The sequence below is a fragment of the Acanthisitta chloris genome, unplaced genomic scaffold, assembly GCF_000695815.1.
Source record: "Acanthisitta chloris isolate BGI_N310 unplaced genomic scaffold, ASM69581v1 scaffold8496, whole genome shotgun sequence".
NCBI classification, from domain to species: Eukaryota; Metazoa; Chordata; class Aves; order Passeriformes; family Acanthisittidae; genus Acanthisitta; species Acanthisitta chloris.
In genome coordinates this window covers 50,040-72,671 of record NW_008678683.1, presented here as the reverse complement: position 1 = coordinate 72,671, position 22,632 = coordinate 50,040, and the positions used below count along the sequence as shown (strand labels likewise).

Genomic DNA, 22,632 nt, shown 5'->3' with positions numbered 1-22,632 from the left:
GTATGAGAAATGCTGTATCCGGTAGGTAGAACAACTTGCTGATTCAGACTCCCTCAAAATAGGTACCCCAGATCTAGCCTAGGAGCTAGATTCCTGAGCTGTGGAGAGCTGCTCAATGCCCATCTCACTCTTTTGTCATGAACAAATAAGAGCAGGAGCTCTGCTTTTTGAAAATCGAGCACAGTCTGACATTTTTTCAGTCAAACATTTTCTAAATATTACCATTATCAAGCTAGTTTTATAAATGTGTTATATACTGAAATTATTACTTCTATCAGGTTTCCCTTGTAATACAGAATACAAAGAAATAAAAAGATCATGATTCCACAATGGTTAAAGAAATGCTCTACACGGCAATATCCTATATAATTAGTGAAAAAAAATAGAACACTCTTATGCTTCCTAGTGATAATAGGTTACAAAAAAACCAACATATAAAAGGTCTTCAAAGACAAGTCATATAACCTATCACCATACATGAAAACATCATCATCGTCATATAGGAGCCAGCAAAATTTTTTAAAGGTGTGCAAATAAAATAAAAAAAGACAGTACCCAAAAGAGTTTTGACCTCAAACACAATCCAGAGTACAAATAAAAATCAATCCCAAACTCATGAATATTTATCTGATTCACTCCATTATGAACTGGTTATTTCAGAATGTCTATGCAAATGAAAATAAGGTGTTAAAAATAGGGCAGAGAATGATGTAAAACTAAACAGCAAACAATGAAAACCTATCTCCTAGTAATTTACCTGTTTGTCTGGATGGCAAGTGACCCATGCTTACAGTTTAAAAAGCACACAAAAGTTCTCTGGGAAAATTATACTGCCTGTATATTTAGACATACAGTATGTGTGACACTTTTCAATAAATCATCCATAAAAGGACAAAAAAAATTACAAAAATTAATACTGTATTAAGATAAAGCCAGTGCTAGATCAATGACTAGTATAAGCAGGGTCCACTATAGACCAGAATGGGACTCACTGGGGATTGTGAAGCTTCAGAGAGAAGGCAAATAAACAAATAAACAAAGAAATAAACCCTGAATGATCAAAATATTAACTTAAAAAACTCAAGCAAATGGCTACATACGTAATCTGATTTCACCAGCATACTTACGAAGGATGACGTGGGTGATAACGAATGCAAATATAAAGACTGTCAGAAAGGACAGAGATAAAATAAACATATAAAAAAATCTGTAGTTTCTTTTCCCCACACAGTTGCCTACCCAGGGACAGTGGTGATCAAACCGTTCTGAAATGAGAGGCAGAAGAAAAAAAAATGGAAAACAATTAATAAAATGCTGTTTATTTGAAAATATGCACTCTGAATACTATATTAAAACTCATGATTTAACTGGCATTTGCAAAGTAGCCACAGTGAAGTTCTTATTCTGAAAGGAACAAAAAATAGAAAAGAAAAAATAAAGGAGTACTTTAATGAAACCTTAGTTTCTAAAGAAATCAAAGCATGGCTGAGGTGAGTTCCTGTTAAACTAACAGCATTATCGTGACAAATTGTGCAGTCAGACCAATAACCATGTATTTATCCACTGTCACACAGTACATTAGCAACTCAATCCTGTTTGATTTTTTCAACATTGGGGTTTTTTTTCTTCTTCAGTACATCTTCTACTCAAAACTGGAGTTTCTGAGGTTGTTTTATTTCTATCTGTCATGATCATGCCTCTGACTTATGTCTGCTATCATATCATCCATCCATTAGGGAGTATGAAATATTAACACTTTCCCACTTCCTTTTATTGCTTCATTCAGTATATTCTTCATTCCAGATCACCTATTTTTCCACTTGGAGTTGACACTGCCATACAAACCCATTATAAAAAGCAAAGTCATTCACATAAACCATTTTTCAAATGTTAAAACTGAAACACATGGTACAAAAATCGGTAGATGTAATCTGAATGATCCACTACCATTTGCACAATAGGCTCCATCTTCTTTGTACTAACTCAAACCCTTTCCCTTTATTTCCCTGAGAGTAACATGAGATAGGAAAAGGCCAGGGTGGATCAGAAACGAGTGTCTCCAACATGGGGGAAACGTCCCAGTGCTGGAAAGCAGCAGAGGCAACAGTTTGCTCCCCTTCTCACCAGGCAGCCTGGACCCACCCTCCATGTCCCAGAATTTCAGGGAATGGAAACAGCTATTGCCAGGAAACAAACTTGAATTTCCTAACTTTCCTTTGGAGAGATTACACTGACAGAATTTTAAATTTTTCAATCAAATCCAAGATCATAAGACACATGCTTTCACGCTGACTCTTTCTCTTGCTCTCTGATCCTTGTCCAAATCCTGGTTTGTTTTCTGTGACTTTTATGCCTCCACTGACGTACGATATCAAACTATTTGTAATTACCCAGGAAACTGAGCTATAAATTTAAAGTCTTTAAGCCATATGTTAAAAAGGCACATTTGACCAAGTACCCTGGTTTATTTTAGCTACAGCTTTATGTTAAAGACCTGCATTAGATGCTTTCCTTGAAGGATGTATTTAGTATTATCTTCATTTAAAAACGTCAAAACAACATGCACAACGGATTTCTGAGTTCACCAGACTTTCAGGGTTTTTTTAATAGTTTTGTGTGACAGCTGTTTAGACCACATGTTCCTGCCATAAATCTGTTTCAAATTCCAATAGGGCTATTCAAGGTGAAGTTACTGAACTTTCTTAGGATAAGGCTTCAGAAAGACTTTGATTGAACAAGTACTGCTATGAATACCAAGAACTAAACACTTGGGGGTAGGTGGTACTACCTTTATTCAGTGCAATACAGCTGTGTTTTCAAAATAAATTGACATTGTATTTGAATAGTGTTTGTCTTTAAATCTGTGCTTCTGAGTCCTTATATTCTGACAAACATTTCATTTAAATTCTTTCATACATACAACACATGAGTAAACAACAACACAAACAAAAGTTACAGAGCTTTCTTAAAGGGTATAATCCTAGGCTACTTTTGTACCCTACTGTTAAAAACCCATTACATGTCTCATAAGATGAATTCTGTATATACAGATTCATTCTCCTCTATGCTGACACAGTGAGAGACAACAAATTATATTAACATAAAGCTCAGTTTCTAGCCTTGAAACAGTATTTAGATACATGTAGACATCTATTTGATAGATTCAGATAAATGCAGATAAACAAAATCACACACATACACACAACCTCTCTATCTATAAACAGACACAAATATATACACACACTGCTTACTGAAGACTGACTTGGTGCTACAGAAGGGATGAACTGACACTTTCAGAACCAGCTTAGTGTTAATTTGGCCTTGGTTGAATGTGAACCTTACTACAGGTTAACACTCCTCACAACTGCAGGGGAAATCCAGATTTGATTAATTTTTCAAGATCTGAGAATAAAAGCTGAACCAACCAAAAAAGAGTGAGAAAATGTGTGAAAAGTTTTTAAGGCGAAACATCAATGAAAAGAAGAGATGAGTAAATGGAGACTAAAAATTCTGCTGTAAAAACTACAGAAAACCAAAGAGGTAAGAAATCTCAGGAGCTGTCAGGAAACCTGTAACAATGACTTTATTTCACTAGCCTTTCCCAAGTGAGCAGCAATTTTGAATCTAGACAACTTCTGAGGATAGTCTGCACCCCCATAACCAAATCCAAAGGGTGAGGCTTCACAAGGTAACTGAGCCAATCTAAAAGCTTCATAGCAGTGAAGGAGATGGTCACATGCTGCCTTTCCTGCCACTTCATCCCATTTCCTTCTTTCATTGTGTAAACTGATGATGAGTCAGGTCAGTTCCCTGAACCGGCAGGAAAGAAAAAAATGGAATTATTTTGTTTATTGCTCAGTGGGAAAAAATGACTTACCAATGGCTGTGTGTCACTAAAGGCTGTGTGAACAGGCACAAAGGAGAGAATCACGCAAGTAGGGAAAACAAAAAACCTAAGAGGATGATGTTCAGACCCCTTCGGAAGCAGCAAGCTGTCAGCATGACTCAGTGGCCTCGTTAACACTTAAGTTGTCTAATTAACACTCACCTAATAATCTGCGTTAACCAGATGACAGAAGAGGGTTACCTCGTACTTTAGACATTCCTCATTTTTTTACCTTCCCTGAATCATTTACATTTGAAAACTTGCTTACAAAACATTAACTGCTGGATATCTCAGATGAAAACAAAACCAGAACATTTCCCATTTTAATAAGTGATGGTTATACAGACAGTGCTTCCTTCAGAAGCCACACCAAAGCATATTCCTTGCTGCTCAGAACCAGAGTCAAATCTCTACCCTTCCACAGCACAGCATGTAGACTCTTAAATCCTTAAATGTTCTGCTTCCCTTTTTCCATCACTACACTCCAGGAAATCATGCACAAAATGACCCTAATGCTTTCCTTCCTCTTTCAAAACATTTAATAAAAGCTTTATAATTTACAAGGAACACAAAGGCATTTTTACATGGAACATTTGTAGGCCAGCTTGGCCCCTCGGTTTGCAGTATTTATGAACCGCTTCCTTTTTCCTTTGTTTGACTGGATCACTGCACGCCAGCATACATTTTCTAAAGCTTAATGTGAAGGCAGGTCTCAAAGACAAGAGTCTACACGTGCAAAAATATCTAGGTCACATTACTAGGAGATTCCAATGAGCACAAGTTAGAATTCGCTTGGTAATTCTTCCATCCCATTCAAGTAAAGTGTTGTAGGGCAAAGACACAAACCTAAGACATCCACTAAATCATCCATAGAATCATAGGATTAAAGGGTTGGAATGGACCTTACAGATCATCTACTCCCAACCCCACCTGCCATGGGCAGGGACACCTCCTCACTAGACCAGATTGCACAAGGCCTCATCCAGCCTGGCGTGGAACACCCCCAAGGTTGGGGCAGCCACCATGTCCCTAGGCAAACTGTTCCAATGTCTCACCACCTTTAGATGTTACCATCCTCGTTTAACCCATGCAGTCATACAGCCCAGGACTGGAAAGAGTCAACAGCCCACTATTCAAATCTTATGTCAGTCAAAAAAATCACATTACAGCACAACCAACTGGGGCAGAATTACTCAAAATTACTTTTGCTAGTAGCAGTAGTACAACACAGGACTACAGAGTCAATTGTCATGGATTCACACTGAGCAATTATATAGAGAGACCAACACATCTGCACGTTATTTATAAGCATCATAATTAGATCCTTTTGAAGGACTATGATGTCATGACATGACCACATCTATTCAGGCTTCTTGACTTGACATTAGTATGACAAATAGTACTGTCAGAATTTGATTGCTCTTGAAATGTGGATGAAACAAACGAGGTTTTTAGAAGTCCTTATAAAAAAATACTTTTTACTACAAAGAGTATTTATTTTCTTCTAAGATACAGCAGTCCAATGTCAACTGCTGAGAGTCATGCACACATGCACAAAAGCAAATACAACCATTTCATTTAGTCCTTTACAGTCAGTTCAACATGTCTGATAATGTATCATAATAAACAAATTTTATCCAATATTCATAGCATATTCCTGACAACTATTCTTAGCTCAGATGTTCAGTTCCAGTGACTTAAATCATTATCCCTAAGAAAATTATTTAACATATTTTTACAGAAACCAAAACCACTGATGGGATTTGCCATCAACTGGCAAGAGTAATCAAATGCCTGGATTGATTTAATTTACACTATTCACCTGTCTGACAGTCATTCCCCTGTGAATGCTGATACTTTTGTGGAATGAAATCTGAGTACAAATTTATATGAAAAAAAGGGTGAATAACAAAAGACCAATTGCAGGTCACATTTATATGCATGTTGATGTTATTTTAGAACATCTGTTATGAACAATGCACAATGGATCCTTTAAATCACTGAGCTTCAGTACTTTTGTACTCTGATCCCAAATCAAAACACCCCATGAAAACCAAACAGAACAGAAAGAGCCTTCTAGCCTCAAGTTTGCATTTGGGAAATACTCACCACAGGTTTACTCCAGATTACATTCTGGACACTAAGCTCTACAAGGTGATGCAAACTGCAACAGCAATGTAATGTTGGGAAACATGGGCTCTATTAATCAAATAAATTAATAAACTGCATGCACATAATCTACAGCAAAAAGTCAATCAGAAACACAAACACAAGGGCAACTCCACAAATATTTCCTCTTATAATTGTTTAAAGTGTCCCAGACAGCTAAGTTATTTGGGTGGATTTTTTAAGAAATCAATTGCAATGTCAACTTTTTGCATGCTAATCAACTTCAATAGTGGCAGACTAATTTTACTTACAAAACCAAAATAAACATGCTTAATTTTTAAAATGAAAGTAGCAATTGATTTATTAGGAAAACATCCAGTCATTGCCCTAGGATAGCTCATAGTAATTAAACTGTATTGTCACATAGATCACTTCACTGCTACCTCCAATAATAAATGTTGACTAATTAACAAACTCCTTTGCATGCACATTAATAGTAACATTCTCAAATGCAGCAGCAGTTCAGAATGTCTGCTTTTTAATAAGTACAAGGAGGGCACAATGAAGGACCTCACTGCTTAACAATCCCCTTACATATCCATTTTTGTCAATACAACACCTTGGAACTTTGAATGCCAGACACACACTCAACTGTGGAGGAAGAGATTTAAAAACCTCAGAGCTGTCCCCAGAGGAAGCACAGCATCCTTACCAAGTAAGGGCATTCACAAAGTTTATGGTTTAGTTCCTCTCTTTTCCACATGAAAGGACACTTCTGTTGCTGCCTTTTATCTGAATTTGAATTCTTTAACAATTTTGCAAATTGTTATTTATTTTCTTAGATTCCTGATTTTTTTTTTTACCTGGTAATTCCTCTTGGCTTTTGTTGTTTTTTTTTTTTTACTCTGACATCTGAGGTTCACACCACCATTTACACAGCTGGATATTATGATCACCTCTGCTTTTTTGCATATGCAGACCAACGCATAAGCCACAACCTCTCTCTGAAGTAGCTTATAGTATTATCATCCTTTTAAGAGACTTTCTGACATATTTCACAGTGCTTTGGCTTAGACTTAAGAACTCTGACACACACGCCATGCTCCCTGAGCTTCTAAAGTACATCAAATTACACAGATGGCATAATCATAAATACTGTATCACTTCTATAAGTGCTGGTGCATACTCTGGCAGCATCTTGGGTGCCCCAAAAAGGTAGAATGAACCTAAAGAGCCAAAGCCATTTCTCACATATAAAATCTGGCAAAAATATACAAGAAAAGAAAGGGGGAAAAAAGGTCATAGCAGCCAACTTTGTACTTTTAACTGTTCAGCTAAAGAATCACTTCAAGAGACCCAGAGTTAAGGTTTAACAGGCTCAAAATGAAGTGAAAATCGTACTCTACTCATTGCAGGAAATGTAAGGAAAGAAATAAGTGAAGGTCACAAAAAGGAATTGAAGGCAAGAAGGAAATTGAAGGTAATGAAGGCAAAGTGCTACAGAATGGAATTAAAACAAAGTAAACCAAAGTCCTGACATCAAGTCAATACAACTTATCATAAAAGACCACAAAGTCCTGGGAAAATTACTCCCAGACACGTGTCTGTGTTATAAAAAACGAAACTGCTGCAATGCAACCTCTCAGTCTGCTTTTGAAATAATTTGTGTTCTTCAGGCTGGATGATGGTGGTATCTATCTGAGTAACTACAGGGAAAAGCTCCTCCCCATAACACACTAGTAATTCTCACTCTGTCTTACATTGTGTGTACTATATGTCATGCATGTTTTGGTAATTATTTCCCCATTTAAAGAATAAACTTACAACACTGGGTGCCTAATCTGGGGAACTACTTTTAAAAACAATTCATTTATCCAAATTCTGCTGTTTGGCATCCTGCTGGGTACATAAGACATCGAATTTTCAAGACAATGAATTAATGGGGTCCAATCGAGTCTAAAAACAATGCTGACAATTGCCTGGCAGAAGTGCTTTACAGAAGCAATGATTTCACCACAAAGGAGGTGTCTATGGGCTACTAATAGAGTGTATTTTCTGTCAGAACTTCTGTCAAAATCTTGACACTTGGTCTCATGTTTAGGAGCTGTACAAAAGCAATTTCACTCAGGATTGAGCAGAACCTTGTCTTCTACTGAAAACAGAAACGTCAACAGAAAAATGCCAGTATGGTACCCGTGCCTTCAGCACTACTGGCATGACCACCTTGGTAAGTCCATATTAGGTACAAAGAAGGCAAACTAGGATCTGTCAAGAGCTACTGAAAAAAAGAACGAATACTCAGGGTTCAATAAGGCTTATGTTGCAAATTTCTAAGAGAGTGAGATTATTCAAGCAGGAGGCATCCCCACATTCCCAACCTCTTCTGTTCTCCCCAGGGCCATGTTCTTCCCCATGGCCACTCTGGCCATGGTGGGAAATGTGCTACTACACAAACTCATGTTCATCAGTGATCTCTGAAAAATTAAACTAAACATTTCAATGTCAAGTTGTGATAACCAATTTTAAAAAATTGAACTTTGAATCCTCTGTGTAAAAAACCCAAAGTGTTAAAAGGAACACAGTGAAACTGGAGAAGAGAAGCTATATTTATCCAACAGAAATTTACGATACACGGATTTTGAAACAAATAAAAAAGGCCATTTTGTCTTAGATTAATATAAATGGTGGATCTCTTCTTCCATCATACTGTGGTTTTGTCTTAGTCTAAATCAGTTACTTCATTTGATAAACAAGAACTGTGGCATTGTGAATGCAAGCAAAGCTTTAGACATTTGCATTATTAGACTAATTTGATTTACTGCTTCCTAATCATTATTCACTGTTTCTCATTAGTCATTCAGTACTATATTTATATAAATTGTTCGGATATAGTCACCTGCTTCTTGTTCAGCTTTTACTACAGAAATCAAACAAGATAAAAATTATTTATTAAAACCAAACAAATAAGGATATTACATGGTTGATGTTGAAATGACAAAAAATAAATGAAAATGAAGCCACTTGGTCATTTCACACACAAGCCCAACCAGTCGCTTCTTACTAGCATTACATGGTGCAATCAAAACCTCTTGTCCAAACCCAGCAATAACTACCTTGAGCTCAGAATTTATGTCTGTTGTGATTCTTCTTTTTTTAAAAGTCTATCTCTTGTGTTCAGATGTACATTATTTCTAATTCATTTATAATTCTTAAGCAACATAATGGTACACAAAACCCTTGAGGGGCTAGCTTCCAACTGACATTCACAGAGGCAGTAAAGAAAGCACATCAGGAATACACACAAGATATTTGCTTCAGGGAACACTTATTCAACCAAATTTTTGAAGGTATTACATAAATGCAACAAACTACATTTGTATGAAAATACAGATTTTTCTGGATACTACTAGGAAAATATTGTAGAGCTAAAGGAGTTTGAAGTATTACCATAGGTAGGAGTCAAAATAGTTCTTTTCTTTTATTCTTATTTTTAAGCTATTTCTTGTTATTTTTATCTACAATTACCACATAGACATTTATAAAAAAAATAGTGATGAAACAAAAATCAAATGAGCTCAAGTAACAAATATGCTTACTAAACAACTAGAAAGTTAGGATTAATTCAAAAGCAGGGAAAAAACCCAACAGATAAGTTTTTGTATGTACTTACACATTAAAAAAGCTGCAATAGATTCCTTACAGAATGAAAAGCATTAATAGAAAACACAGAATGAAAGAAACTCTTTCACAGTGCATTTATTTGCCAAGTATCATAAGATACCCTTAGGTAAAAGTAGTGTACTGTTTTTTCTGAGCAGTGAGTGCTGATTCAAGGAAAGACTCATTCCCTGTACTGCGTAGTCTCTATAGTTCGTTTGTAACTATGCAGCAAAAGTTTTGGAAACTGTGGTAAAAAGGAAAAGCATAGCCACATTGGTAGTGATCTGCTTAAGCATCTTACATTATGCTTAAATAGCATAAGCTACTTTAATATCCATATGTGTGTGAAGTAGGACCAACTTGTGCATTGGTTTAGTTAGATCAGCAAGGAACTAGCAGATGATAGTGGCACAAGAACATTCATTACTATTATAAGATTTATTCAGAAACTAAAATTAAATGAAAGCATCATCATATAGACAATCCTAACCTAAGGGTGGTGGTAAACTTCATAACACTCTGATGAAGTCTACGCTCTCAGACGGCTAAATTTCCATACGTGGAAGAGCTATCCAATTTTCCTGACACCTATTTGTCACAGAGAAAATTAGTTGCAGGTACTTGCAGATTCCAGTTTTTGCGTTCAATACACCTTAATATTTATATGACAAATACCTGTACCTGATCAGGAAACAAAACTCCCATACAATGTCCCCTGAAAAAGTCATTGTTTGTTGTAATTCCCCTTATAAACACTGAGGAGATAAACCACAGCAAATTCACTCCAATAAATGGATGCAATTATTTTAAAACACGTAACTTCAAATTAAGAATTGTACAAGAGGAAATGACAATGATCATGCCTATTTTACGAGCAGAAAAGACATATCTCACTTAAATGAGTCACTTGCTGAGGCTCTTTCCTGATAGATATTTGTAATAATTCACATCCACTGTTTCATCACAGACAGAAAACAAAGACCGTATAAGTTGTTTCACCGTCATCACTAATTGTATCTTTCATAGAATAGGTTTTCCAAATGCAATATGAGAGGACACAGATTTCAGAATAACCTATGGAAAAACCTTTCATATCAGGGTACAAAAACCCCTGAAACAATATTTTAAAATAAGCTTCAGGATGTGTTGTGTGAGTTGCTCTTATTTATGCACTCTTGGTAAAGACAACAGCCTTTTAACTTTTATTTTTATTTTGCTAGTGTATTTTTCTGAAAAACATGTCAACTGCAATTCATAAATATCCCAACTTGTTCAATAAAAGCAAGCTCAACAGCTTTTGCAGCACTTACAAAACACATCAGAAAAATTTATTTACTGAAGGAACCATCTACAGACACCAATCAATTCTATAGGGCCAAAAGGCTAATAAACTTTTCACTCTGATGTAAGTGCACTCCCTAAGTGAATATCATCTAAACATGAAAATCCAATTCTTCCAATGACTGCTTTATATCTAAAAATATCACTGCTGAATGCTGCAATTACATTTCTCAGCTGGAGACATCTTTCTACATTATTTTCTTGAATGCCTAAGATCCAGGCTCAACAGTATGCTAATCAACTGCACTAAACTCCAAATGTGATCTAATTAACTGGAAACCACTCAGATTTGATTGGTAGGGTTTTTTTGGTTTGCTTTTAAATCCAAGCGTATCTTAATCACCTTGTCTGCCCTCCATAGAAAATAGTAATGAGAAAGGACAAGATGTTCAGAGAAAAAAACCCAGAACCCTATCATTATAAAATATGCTTAAGTCCTGACAACATCTACTTACTCTCAAAATAGCATGTTTGCCCAATAATTTCTTATGGATTCTGACTATAACATCTCTAGTCATAAAACTGCTCAAAGGTAAAAATCACCTCCAGTGTGTATTTAGGTCACAGTGCAAGCCCTAGACATTTGAACCATGCCTCACAGTTGGTTTCTAACGAACTGGTGAAGCAGCTCCTTGCCCTTAATTTAGTTTGCTGAAGGAAATAATTCTGCAACTCCCATAAAGCTTGGTTCTCTGCGGTGGAAAGGTCACTGCACGTTGTATGCAGCCCTATTCAAACTGGGTGTGCTCTCTGTCTTGTAGAACAGCTTACGAAAGATGTATGCATCAGAGGGTATTTCTCCTTCTTAGATTAGCAATAACTATCTGTTAGGCTTAACCTCCCTTTCTGCCTCCTCTAAAATTCTAAACATTTAAGAGAGCTTGTAGGAAACAAGGATGAACACAGCAAGTCACCTCATGAGTAATCTTTTAACTAACTCTGATTCTTTTCTCTCTCCTATCCAAAGTATTCTTGACAATATATAAACTACTAAATTGAACATATGCCATATCGTGTTTTTTTACTCACCTACGCAGTTATCACAAAGGCTGCAATGTGAGGCACGAGGTGGGCGGAAAATCTTGCAAGTAAAACAATATTTTAGTTTCACTGTCTGTCCATTGATGATCACTTCTTTTGTTCTGGGAGGGGGGCGATATCCTCCTGAACTGGACCCATTTGCTATATCTAAACATGGAAAAACAACACATTAAATTTTTCACATGAGCTACAGTGTATGCACAGAACTGTCCTTGATGGCAGTCTATAGCAAGTTTCAAGTTTACATTAACAAACTTCAAATGAACAAACTTTTCCCCTACTAATTCTCCTAAAGTCACATGTAGAGAAGAGATATCTCATCACGAATAGCATCCATAGCCAATCAATCTGAATTAAAGAAACCACCCAAACCCAATTCTCAAATGCTGACAAGGACCTTGATCCCAAAACTCTCACTCTCATACTCCCTAGCAGTTCATAGATAACACATTAAAGACAACTATGACTAATGGTGCAAGATAGTAAAACTCAGACATCTTCAGTATCTTCCTGATTCTTTTAGAATATCTGTAACAACAAAACGTCTCTTTGGAAGTGCTGCAGAAATTCTACAACCTAATATAGGATCTGCACATTACTTAAGCAACAGCAGCTCTGCCACCAGAGCCTGGCATATGTTGAGACCTCTTGAATGCTGTGATACAATGGAGCACATTCAGAACTGCATTTTCTAGCTCTTGCTGTTTCAAAGCATGAAAATCCAACTCCCAGTGTTGCTTCTCCACACCCTGAAGTTTGTTGCACAACACCAGTCTCCAATGACCTCATCTGATACAAGTGGTAGAGTTTTGGACTTTGTTTCTTAGCTACCTTTCTTCTATTTTAGGACATCAATCATTTTTCCAGCAACTGAAGGACTGATTAGGCTAAATCATTAAAGCTCAGTTTCACCCAGGCTGAGCTATACTCAGAGTTGAACATGTAAAAGGGGTACTTTTTTTCTCAGTTTATCTATTCTTGTATAATCACAATGAAATCAACCACAGAAGTAAACAAATCCTAAAATATTACTCCTGGACACGCAGAACAGCAAAAACAATAGGAAAATAAAATATTTTTCAGTATATGAATGAAAATACTTTTTGAAGTCAGTCACTTGCACAACTGTGTTTTAAGTTGTCCCCCTCACTTTTCATGTTCAACAAGTGTGGGGCTTGTTACTAAAAGATCTGTGACCTGTATTTGAGCTCAAATTGTTAGAAATATCACCCACAATTACAATTTCTATCAATTACACAGCCTACAAACTACATATTTTCCAAGAGGGCCACTGGAAAGCCTCCCACCTCACCAGGTATTCAAATTAGCAACAACACAGCTGTGCTTGCAAAGGGGTACTTATACAATGTGCTTGATTTGGCAGCAAATCTAGCTTCAGAACTTCCCATCTGCAACATGTCACCCACCCCACAAATACACATCAATAAAAGTATTTGTGGGACACCACTGTAAACTTCACCAGTGAAACAACTGGACTTCAGAAAACTCTCCTGGAGAAGAGGATGAAAAGAAGGGAGCAACAGCCAAGAATGATGGAATCTGAGTGTGAAGCTCCTAAACATCCATTATGAGAATGAAGTGGTGAATACTGAAGAAACAGAAGCTTAAAGCAGCTCCTAGACCCTGATGAGGTATAGAAATTCACATGTGTTGGATCTAAACCAAACCCTGCAATGTTCCTGTGATGCTGGGCCAAGTCCTATGACCTGCACGTGGAAGCATGGATTACTGAGTGGGTCCCATAACTATCAATAATACTGATTTTGACCTCAAGGCCAGTACTATTTGACACAATATTTTTGATTAAATAAACATTGTATTACAAGCTACCAGTATATTTCAGTGTATGAACATCTTTTCAGTTTATACTATTCAAAGCTTTACAGAGACATGGATGATTCCTAAACCCAGAAGACAGGGAAGAATTTCTTAGAAGTCACATTACATTCAAAAAAGCTTCTGGTGACATAACCAGCAGGCTTATAATATTATTAGTCCTCCTAGAAATCCTTGGACCTTACAAAACACACAGTTATGCCCATTTCTGACCACAGTTTGGTCAAGATAAGACTTAAACTGTGAACAAAAATATAGTTCATTGGCCCCAATTTATTTTTTTATTGAATAAAGCATTTAGCACATTCATGCTTAGCATATTAATTAATAAACCAAATATTTCCATTTGATACTCATACTCAAATTTAGGTGCATCATTGTAAAAAAATATTAATAAAGCCTGGGTTTTAACTAGATGTAGCTTTCTACAGTGCTAGAAATGCTGATGCATTAAGTTTCATAAAATAACAGCAGTATTTCAGATTTTCTTCTTTTACAAAATCTTACTATTCCTGAATATGTACATAATCATTGAAAGACATTTACTTAAACCACTGAAGGAATTGTTTAAAAGAAAAATGCTCTTTTTCCTAAAGTAACATTTATGTTATAAAACGCACATTGACTACAGCCAGTATTTCCCCTCCCTTTCAAGGGGTTCAATAAGTGCACTGCATCTATTTTAAATGGGCTCTGGCAGAATCTCAAAGGCAACTTCCCTCTCCTCTGGTGGAGAAGGGAGACAACTGTCCAGTCCATTATATTTACAACGATGGTTTACTAAGAGGATTTCCTCCCAAATATTTGCAGGAAAGTTCACAGAGACAGCAAATCCTAGATCTGAGGAAAATTAATCTCAAAATCCAAGGGTGAAAGCTGATGCAAATGAAATTAACGAAAATGGTGCCATGGACTCACAATTCTAGCACAATCCTAAACTGCATAATCAAACCTGAAAATTCCAGTCTTTCTATTTACTAACTTTTTTTTTCCTGGGAACAAGCAGCAGAACAAGGTCAAATGTATTTGGATTTAATCTGATTTATCTAACCTAAATGTGCTAAACACGTTCAGGTCTCACTGTGAATTTTCAGACTGTAATTAACCTTCAATTCGACTGCTCATACTTGGGGTCTAACACAGTTAAATCTTTCAATATATGAGGTCCCTCTGAAGCACAGTAAGACTAACCTTTACAGAATCACCTTCCCCAAATGACCTGCATTTGACCACTAGTACATTTTCCTCATCCAATCCATTACTGATGTAGTAATGCAACTTACTTTACAAAAAGGCTAAAATTTGCCCACTAATGGGATTGCCTTCCATCCTCTCTGTTCTGACACATTTTATAACTACTCTAGCAGGGTTAAATGTTCATGCACTAGATGGGGCTCCAACATTTTTTTACCCTGTTATAAAACCCCCAAACATAGCATCAATATCTTTGCAGGACCAAGAGACTGGATCTGCTCCAAGAAAGTAACTTTAAGTATTTAATGGGGATACAGCACAACCCAGCAATCTTCTAATGTGACAACAAATTCCACTTAGATTTCTCAATTTTGCTGAAAACAAATGGGAGGTGCTGTTTAGGTAAGACAGTATTGCTGCAAGTTTGTATACACATCACCGGGATTTTCCTGCTCAAACACTGGCTTTTTTGTTAATTACCTAAGATCCTAGGACAAACAGCCCCTAGAAGGCTCTACATTGCCTCTACACAAACTTAGCAATCATATCATGCAAGGCCTGCTGACAACTTTAACAGGACACAATTTCAGGCTCCAAACACTATTACTAGAAAAGTCATCCACTTGAAATAGTTGTAACATTTCCTGACAAGAAAATAATAACACAATGAAAAGAAAAATCTTTATGTATAACACTTAACATATGAAGAACAACAACAGGAAAAAATATCAAATCCAAACAAAGCCCTATAAAAATGCAAAACTCTAAGACATGTCTTCTTCTGTGTTTAGCTACTTAAATCTAAACTACATGCTTAACAACAGCAGGCTACAAGAGGGAAGAGTAATTTATTTCTTGGAGGGGAAGAGAACTTTAATAAAATTTTCTTGTTTCCAGAAGGAAATCTCAGGGACAAACAATACAGGAACCTGGCTTAGACTGAAACCAGCAGCTGCTAACTGCATTCTTCACATAGTTCTTCATCTGATAGCCAACAAGAGATATCAACCACATATTGTTCCTGACTTTAGATAAAAGACTTGCTGCCTTAGGTTTTTCTGAAATCATGTATTATTTTCTTAGGAGTAGAATTGCATCATCTTCTTGAAGTCTAAAACTTAATGTGAGAGTTATGCTTGTTCCCAGAAAGACATGTAATCTTTAGTGATTTGCTGAGGAAAGAAGCATAGAGAGGATGAGCTTTCTAAAAGACCTAGCTGACTCACAAAGTAAATTCACTACACTTATTTTAAGAATGATGTTTAACGAGTGCAATATCAGGTACAACTATAAGCCTATAAAGTTGGTATTCTACCTTTGAAGAGAAAGCAAAACATGCTATATACCCACAAAAACTATGTATTTGTTCAGACTATTGTCAATTCTATGAAATGCTTATGCTGTGGCACAGATTTAATTTTAAAAGGCTATAATGAAATCAAACTGTGCATTTCAAAAGAAAAAAAGACAAGCAAGGAATTGTGTAGGAATCTCAGAAACTGTGAACTGGCCTGAACTGACTGTACAGAATAAATTAGGAAGATATACATAAGTTACAACAGCTTGAAGAAAAATCCACAGCATTTTCAGGCTAGCAGAATAAATTACCATGATCATCTTTTCACTTATCTGCATTGCCTATCTGATCTAAACAAGATCAATATTGTGGAAGAATGTCAATCTTGCATATGTCAACTGGACAAACACTTTCCCATCTGTGAAATCCATTCTCCTGGATTTGGTGATCCATTTAAGCCTTCATATTTAGAAGTTTACATTGCTCCACTTGAGATTACTTCACACTAAACTAACTACAAGAGACGTATCATAACTGCAAGAAGGTTACAAAATAAGGCTGCTCCTAGTTCTTATGTTTCCGTGGAGAAAACAGCCACGCTCAGTACAGTATTTTGTGTGATTGCAGAACCCATGCTTATATGCACCATGAAAAGAATGCAATTACCATCAGGGTTCCCCTGGAAAAAAATGACTTTCCAATATTAATTAAAATTATAATTGAAGTAAAAATACATCAATAAATTTAACGTTCCGCTCAGAAAAAATAAATTAAAAAAGGTCCTGCTGTATTTTAGTGGGATTATCGCACTCATAACAAATAACCCTACCTTAACCTTAAGTGATTTTGCACTATTTAAGCCTCACACATCTAGATGCTTTTGTTGTTATGTTTTATGAAAATAAACCCAACCCCAAACTAGTGTATTTTAAGACTTTTGCTCCTCTTCTCTCCTGAATGCATTAAATATTCTTATAGGTCCTGTTTTCCAGACTTCTCTGTTTTGCTGCCTTCCTCTTGAGTTTCCACACATGGTGTCAAAAGCAAGAGACTGAACTGAGCCCTCATCACCACAAGGTATTACAGAATGTCACTTTTTCTGGCTCATGTAATGACTCTTCTAATACATCCCAAAAAAAGGGCCTCCCCTTTTTGTCACATCACAATGCTGACTTAATCTATTTGTGGAAAATACTCAATTCTCCTCTTATTGTACAATTCACTACTTAGGCTTTTTTTTTGTTAGTATTTGATTTCCATTTGTAAACATGTATTTTGTGTTTGTTCCCTAAATTTGCTAAGGCTATTTAAAATAAATTTTATAAAAAAATAATCAAACCCAGTGACTGCAGATTCTCCCATCGCAGCACCAACTTTAGAGTAAAGCATATGCCTCTTGAGCCCACAATCAGTCTCTGCAAGGCCCTACTTGGACACTACCATTTGCCACTAAGGTGTCGTTTGAAAAGGTTGCTCACTGACTTTGTGACAATTTCATCTAGACCTTATTTCCAAAGTTCATGTAGAAAGAATCCTATGCAGGACAGTATCAAGAGCTCAATTACAGTGAAAAATTGAGTACATCTGCTTCTTCTTTTCCACCAAGTCAGTTACTGTTTCAATGAAGGACATCAGTTTGGTTACACTTGATTTGCTCTTGAAATACTTTACTTACTTCGATACTCAAATGGCCATAAACCCCACCCCTTGTCAGCCCTAATTCTTATCATTTGATCATTTAGTAGTTTACTACTCCATGTCTTTCCAGAGTTTCTAGTGATAAAATAGACAGATTTCTATTAAAGTAGAGCATTAGATAAACTGATGTAGATACAGTATAGTAGATTGACAAGCTTTTAACTACAACTACTTTCCCTCTTCTGACCTGCACTTCCTATCGGCTGTCAAGAAGCATGCAAGTTACCTTCTGAGATCAGAGTGTTGATTGTCCTCTGCTGTTTCTCATTTACCAATTACACAGCATGCCTTCAGCTTCTTTCTTCCTCTGACCCTCTAACAGAACCTGTCCTCATCTTCTACTGTTCCGTGCTGGTTGTAACTGACTTTACTCTCCTTTCATCTTTCCCACACTTTCCCAATATGCTTATGCCATCTCTTTATACTCGCTTTTAGAAACTGGTTGGAGTCTAAACAAGCAACTTTCTCCCTCAAAAATTTTCACCAGTGCTTTGTGAGGACAGATAGCCTAGAGAATCAGACAAAACCTAGTCTGAAGTAAACTCTTCAAATTCACACTCTAAAGATGCAGAAATATCTGCAACAGCAGCTTTAGTAGACTCGTTTGCTTCTACTGAATTATGTGCCACTGACAATTATTAGTCTAAGACTTTACTGTAGCATTAAACACCAAGGACACCATAAGTATTTCTCCTGTGCTTGCCTAAACCTATTATTCGTCTTTTGAATGATACAAGTGAGCATTCCTCTGAAACTGCTTCAGAAAATGGGACTTCTGTTGCCTCTCACATCAAAGCAGATATAGTAACCTTTAGTAAGCTTTAGTAGTTTCCTAAAAAATGAGCACACAAACCTGTTTATGAAGCAGCTCTGCAAACCCATCCTGTGTTTTCTTATCCAGGTAGCACATTTTAGCTATTCAGCATATTTGTAGCTGCAGAAATCCCACTATTAGAATTTAGTTAACAATTCCCTTCGTAAGTGAGGCTGATTAAAATCTATTTCCCTCCTTTAATTATGCTGGCTTTACAGAGATAAAAAATAGTAACGTTTTTGCTGCATATTAACAGAGACTTATCTGACTCACAATATAAATAACAACATAATTAAATTCAGTTAAACTCTGAGGATACATTACTTTAAAAGAGGCACAACTGTAGAACTTCTGCAGCATCAGCTTTAGAAAGTATTCTCTTGTGTACTACAGAGAGACTTCTACCAGGCCTGCTGAAATGTATTTACAGCAATAACTATCACTCTCCAAGGTCAGGATTTTGTTTACTTTCTTGGTGAAGAACTGATGGACAACCTTTCCACAGGAATCACTGCAATGTCATCAGACATTACCATTCCACAACAATTACTGTGGCTAGATAGGAGTAACTCCTCCCATGAGCAGAGCAGCACACTGCCTTCACACAGCACATGCACCCTCGGGAGGAAAGCGAAGAGACAACAGACCTTCAGTGTTACCTATTTGTCTCTCTAGATCTGCTGCTTCATCTGGTGTTGCGCGGGGGAGGACACCAGGATCACTGAAACTAGTGCGCAGCAGGGTCCCCATCACGAAAAAGAAAAGGATCCCACCAATTGCAGGTATAGCAGGTGTAATCTTCTCTGACAAATACGGACAACTGGAAAAAGAAAGATTAAACAATCAACAACACACAGTGCAACTTGCTCTCAGAAACTGTTAACATCGATAAATGCATATGAAGAATTCACTTTCTTCTATTGATACATTACTTGCCTTGAAATGTCTATTGAAGCTGAAATTTCTGTTTGTGTTCATGACACTTTCGAAATTTCTTATAATTTGTTCAATATAATACAGGTCCAAATAGCATAGTAATGACCTCACTAAAATGTAACTCATTTCTATAAGGAAATACAATATTTTTATTACGGTATAATAAGCTTATATATTTCTTCATCTATTGTCCAATCACATAAAAATAAAGAGAAGGGGAAGGGGAAATAACCTGAAGGTATTCAGCAATAAAAATGCAAAGCACATAGCATGATGAAATAAATACATTTTTCAGTGAGGCTTAAGTCTATAAAACGAATTTATCATCCCCCAGAAAGACGGTGCTCAAGAACTTACACCCATGACACATTCCTTTAATAGGCTCAGTACATATCAGTATCGTATCACCACTAGTGATTCTCTTTCTTAATCCATTTCTTGTAACTTGGTAAACTTGTTTACTCATTTAAAAGTAGGAAGAGTGCAAATGACAGTGCAACACAACTGGGACCAAATAATCCAGGGTGGACGGGGTGGGTGCATCATATCTATGGCAACATCAACAGGACAAAACCCGGTCTAGGGCTACCAGACTTAGAACATATATGCAGGGTTAAGATTAGATTACACTTTTAGCAAATTTTCCTCTGGTCTTCACTTGTAACTAAATCAAAATGGACAGAAGCATTGGAATCTAAACAATACACAACTATAAGTATCTCTTATCTCAGTTGTGCAAAAAGAAAGGATATGAACACTCAGACATTACAGAGTATACTACTCCCACTAATCTGAGTCTTACAATAGGCACGGTAGGACCATCTTAGAAAACGCACAGGCTGAAGACTCTTCCTAGCTCTCAAATTAAGTGTGTGTGTGGCAAAATACCAAGATGGCTTCATGTATTTCTGATGTCTGCGTGAGAAGTCATAAAATAAGCCTAAACCCAACATAAAATGAAAATCAACAAGTTCTAGGCCTTAGGGCTTAATCTAAAGCTTTCAGGTATCAATCAAGTTTAATTAACATTGTCTTCCCTGTTTCTGCTGACTGCCTTAAATGATGATCCAGACGCACAAGCTTTTGCACTGCAAGTCAGTTAGCCTCAGCGGAATGTTAACTCTGAGCAAGTGATGACAATGTCAGCTTCACTGTCCATCACTTCTGCCAACAGGATGGGAGAGAACAGAAACACTTTTCATAGAGCTACCATGTACAAAGCATTTATCTCCCTGCATAATCCTGTTAAATGTAGTTGGCTGTTCCATCAAACACAGGGGGTTTCATGGATGCAGTGAGTCCACATGCATTACATTGTGCATAACATCACTACGAGTGGAAATCTTCTTTCTCCCTACATGAATGCAGCATTACAGGTGTAACAAATTCCAAAGATTAAAAAGACAACTGGATATAAAAAAACAGTGAGGGACAAGAGATACTGTAGTTTCATATAACAAATAGGTTTTTAATACTAGGAAATGTACTTCTGCAGTGAGTCCACATGCATTACATTGTGCATAACATCACTACGAGTGGAAATCTTCTTTCTCCCTACATGAATGCAGCATTACAGGTGTAACAAATTCCAAAGATTAAAAAGACAACTGGATATAAAAAAACAGTGAGGGACAAGAGATACTGTAGTTTCATATAACAAATAGGTTTTTAATACTAGGAAATGTACTTCAAATGTACATATAAAAAAACAGTGAGGGACAAGAGATGCTGTAGTTTCATATAACAAATAGGCTTTTAATACTAGGAAATGTACACTTTCAGGAAAACCTGTTTCAAAGACCCAGTTTTATGAAATCAGTGCAAACTAAAGGACGCAGCAGCAAGACATAAGCCTTGGTAGCCATAAGCCTTGCTCTCTTCATGTCAGAGAAATCAGTCAGAATGAACAACCGAAGAGAAGCTTTCATACCACATAAATGTCCTACTGCTCAATTTATTTCTTGCCACAAAGGATTACTGAATCCAAACTACTGTAATATGCTCAGACAAGAGTACAAATAGGCTGCAAGAACCTATTTTTAAAGGATTAGAGGGAACATGTACAATAATGAACACTAAATATAGCACAGTGCTATTGCTCTTCTACTGAATTATTCATTACACATACCAAAGAAATTGCAACTGTGATGATGTCTGTTGACCAAACAAGAGCTGTATGTGTACCATGAGATAATCTCAGGGTAGCACGTTAGGCGCAATACAATTTCGACAGGTGCCAATTGAAAAAGAGCAATGACATCTACATACACAACTTAATTTTCATTGATACTCAGATAATGGAAACTGAAGGGTCATCATGAATCTGACATATTTTTCCTTTAAAAGAAATTTCATAGGAAATTGGTAGAAGGAACAAATTCCTGTGCTAAAATACTGAGAAAGCCTTGCACTGCTGAAAAGTGAAGTCTTCAATATAGTAAAATGCACAAAAATATCTGTCTCTTTGCTTTTTCACTGTCCACCCACAGTGAAAAAGCCCCACTCTCAAAGCCCTGTGCACTCTTCACCATAGGCTAATGTAAGCTAACCTGCTCTGCCTAGAAGTGTTTTCAGGGTATAACCACCTGCATTTTACCAACTTTGACTGGGAATTAATTCAGCGATAAGGCAGAAAAGTCTGTAGATGACGTATTTGGCAAAAACAGCCAAGTAATGTTCCACCAATTCTGAAATCATTTCAAGGTGAGAAACCAGTCCTTACAGAGATTCAGGCAGTAAACCTTGGCAGGACCATTGAATCCGATGTATGTACATGGGCTCACAAAGTTCAACCATACC

The 22,632-nt window shown here is 36.6% G+C and overlaps 1 protein-coding gene across 2 annotated transcripts in view; it reads right to left on the bottom strand.

Annotated features, from left to right (window-relative positions):
• Positions 1–22,632, bottom strand: part of ZDHHC14 (zinc finger, DHHC-type containing 14) — a 92,090-nt gene that overhangs the window by 19,834 nt on the left and 49,624 nt on the right. For both annotated transcript variants that reach the window (XM_009076992.1, XM_009076993.1), the window contains exons 2-4: positions 19,557–19,717; positions 12,026–12,184; positions 1,128–1,265 (exon numbers count right to left, since the gene is read on the bottom strand). In XM_009076992.1, coding sequence (XP_009075240.1) covers positions 1,128–1,265; positions 12,026–12,184; positions 19,557–19,717 — 458 coding nt within the window. The remainder of the gene's footprint in view (positions 1–1,127; positions 1,266–12,025; positions 12,185–19,556; positions 19,718–22,632) is intronic.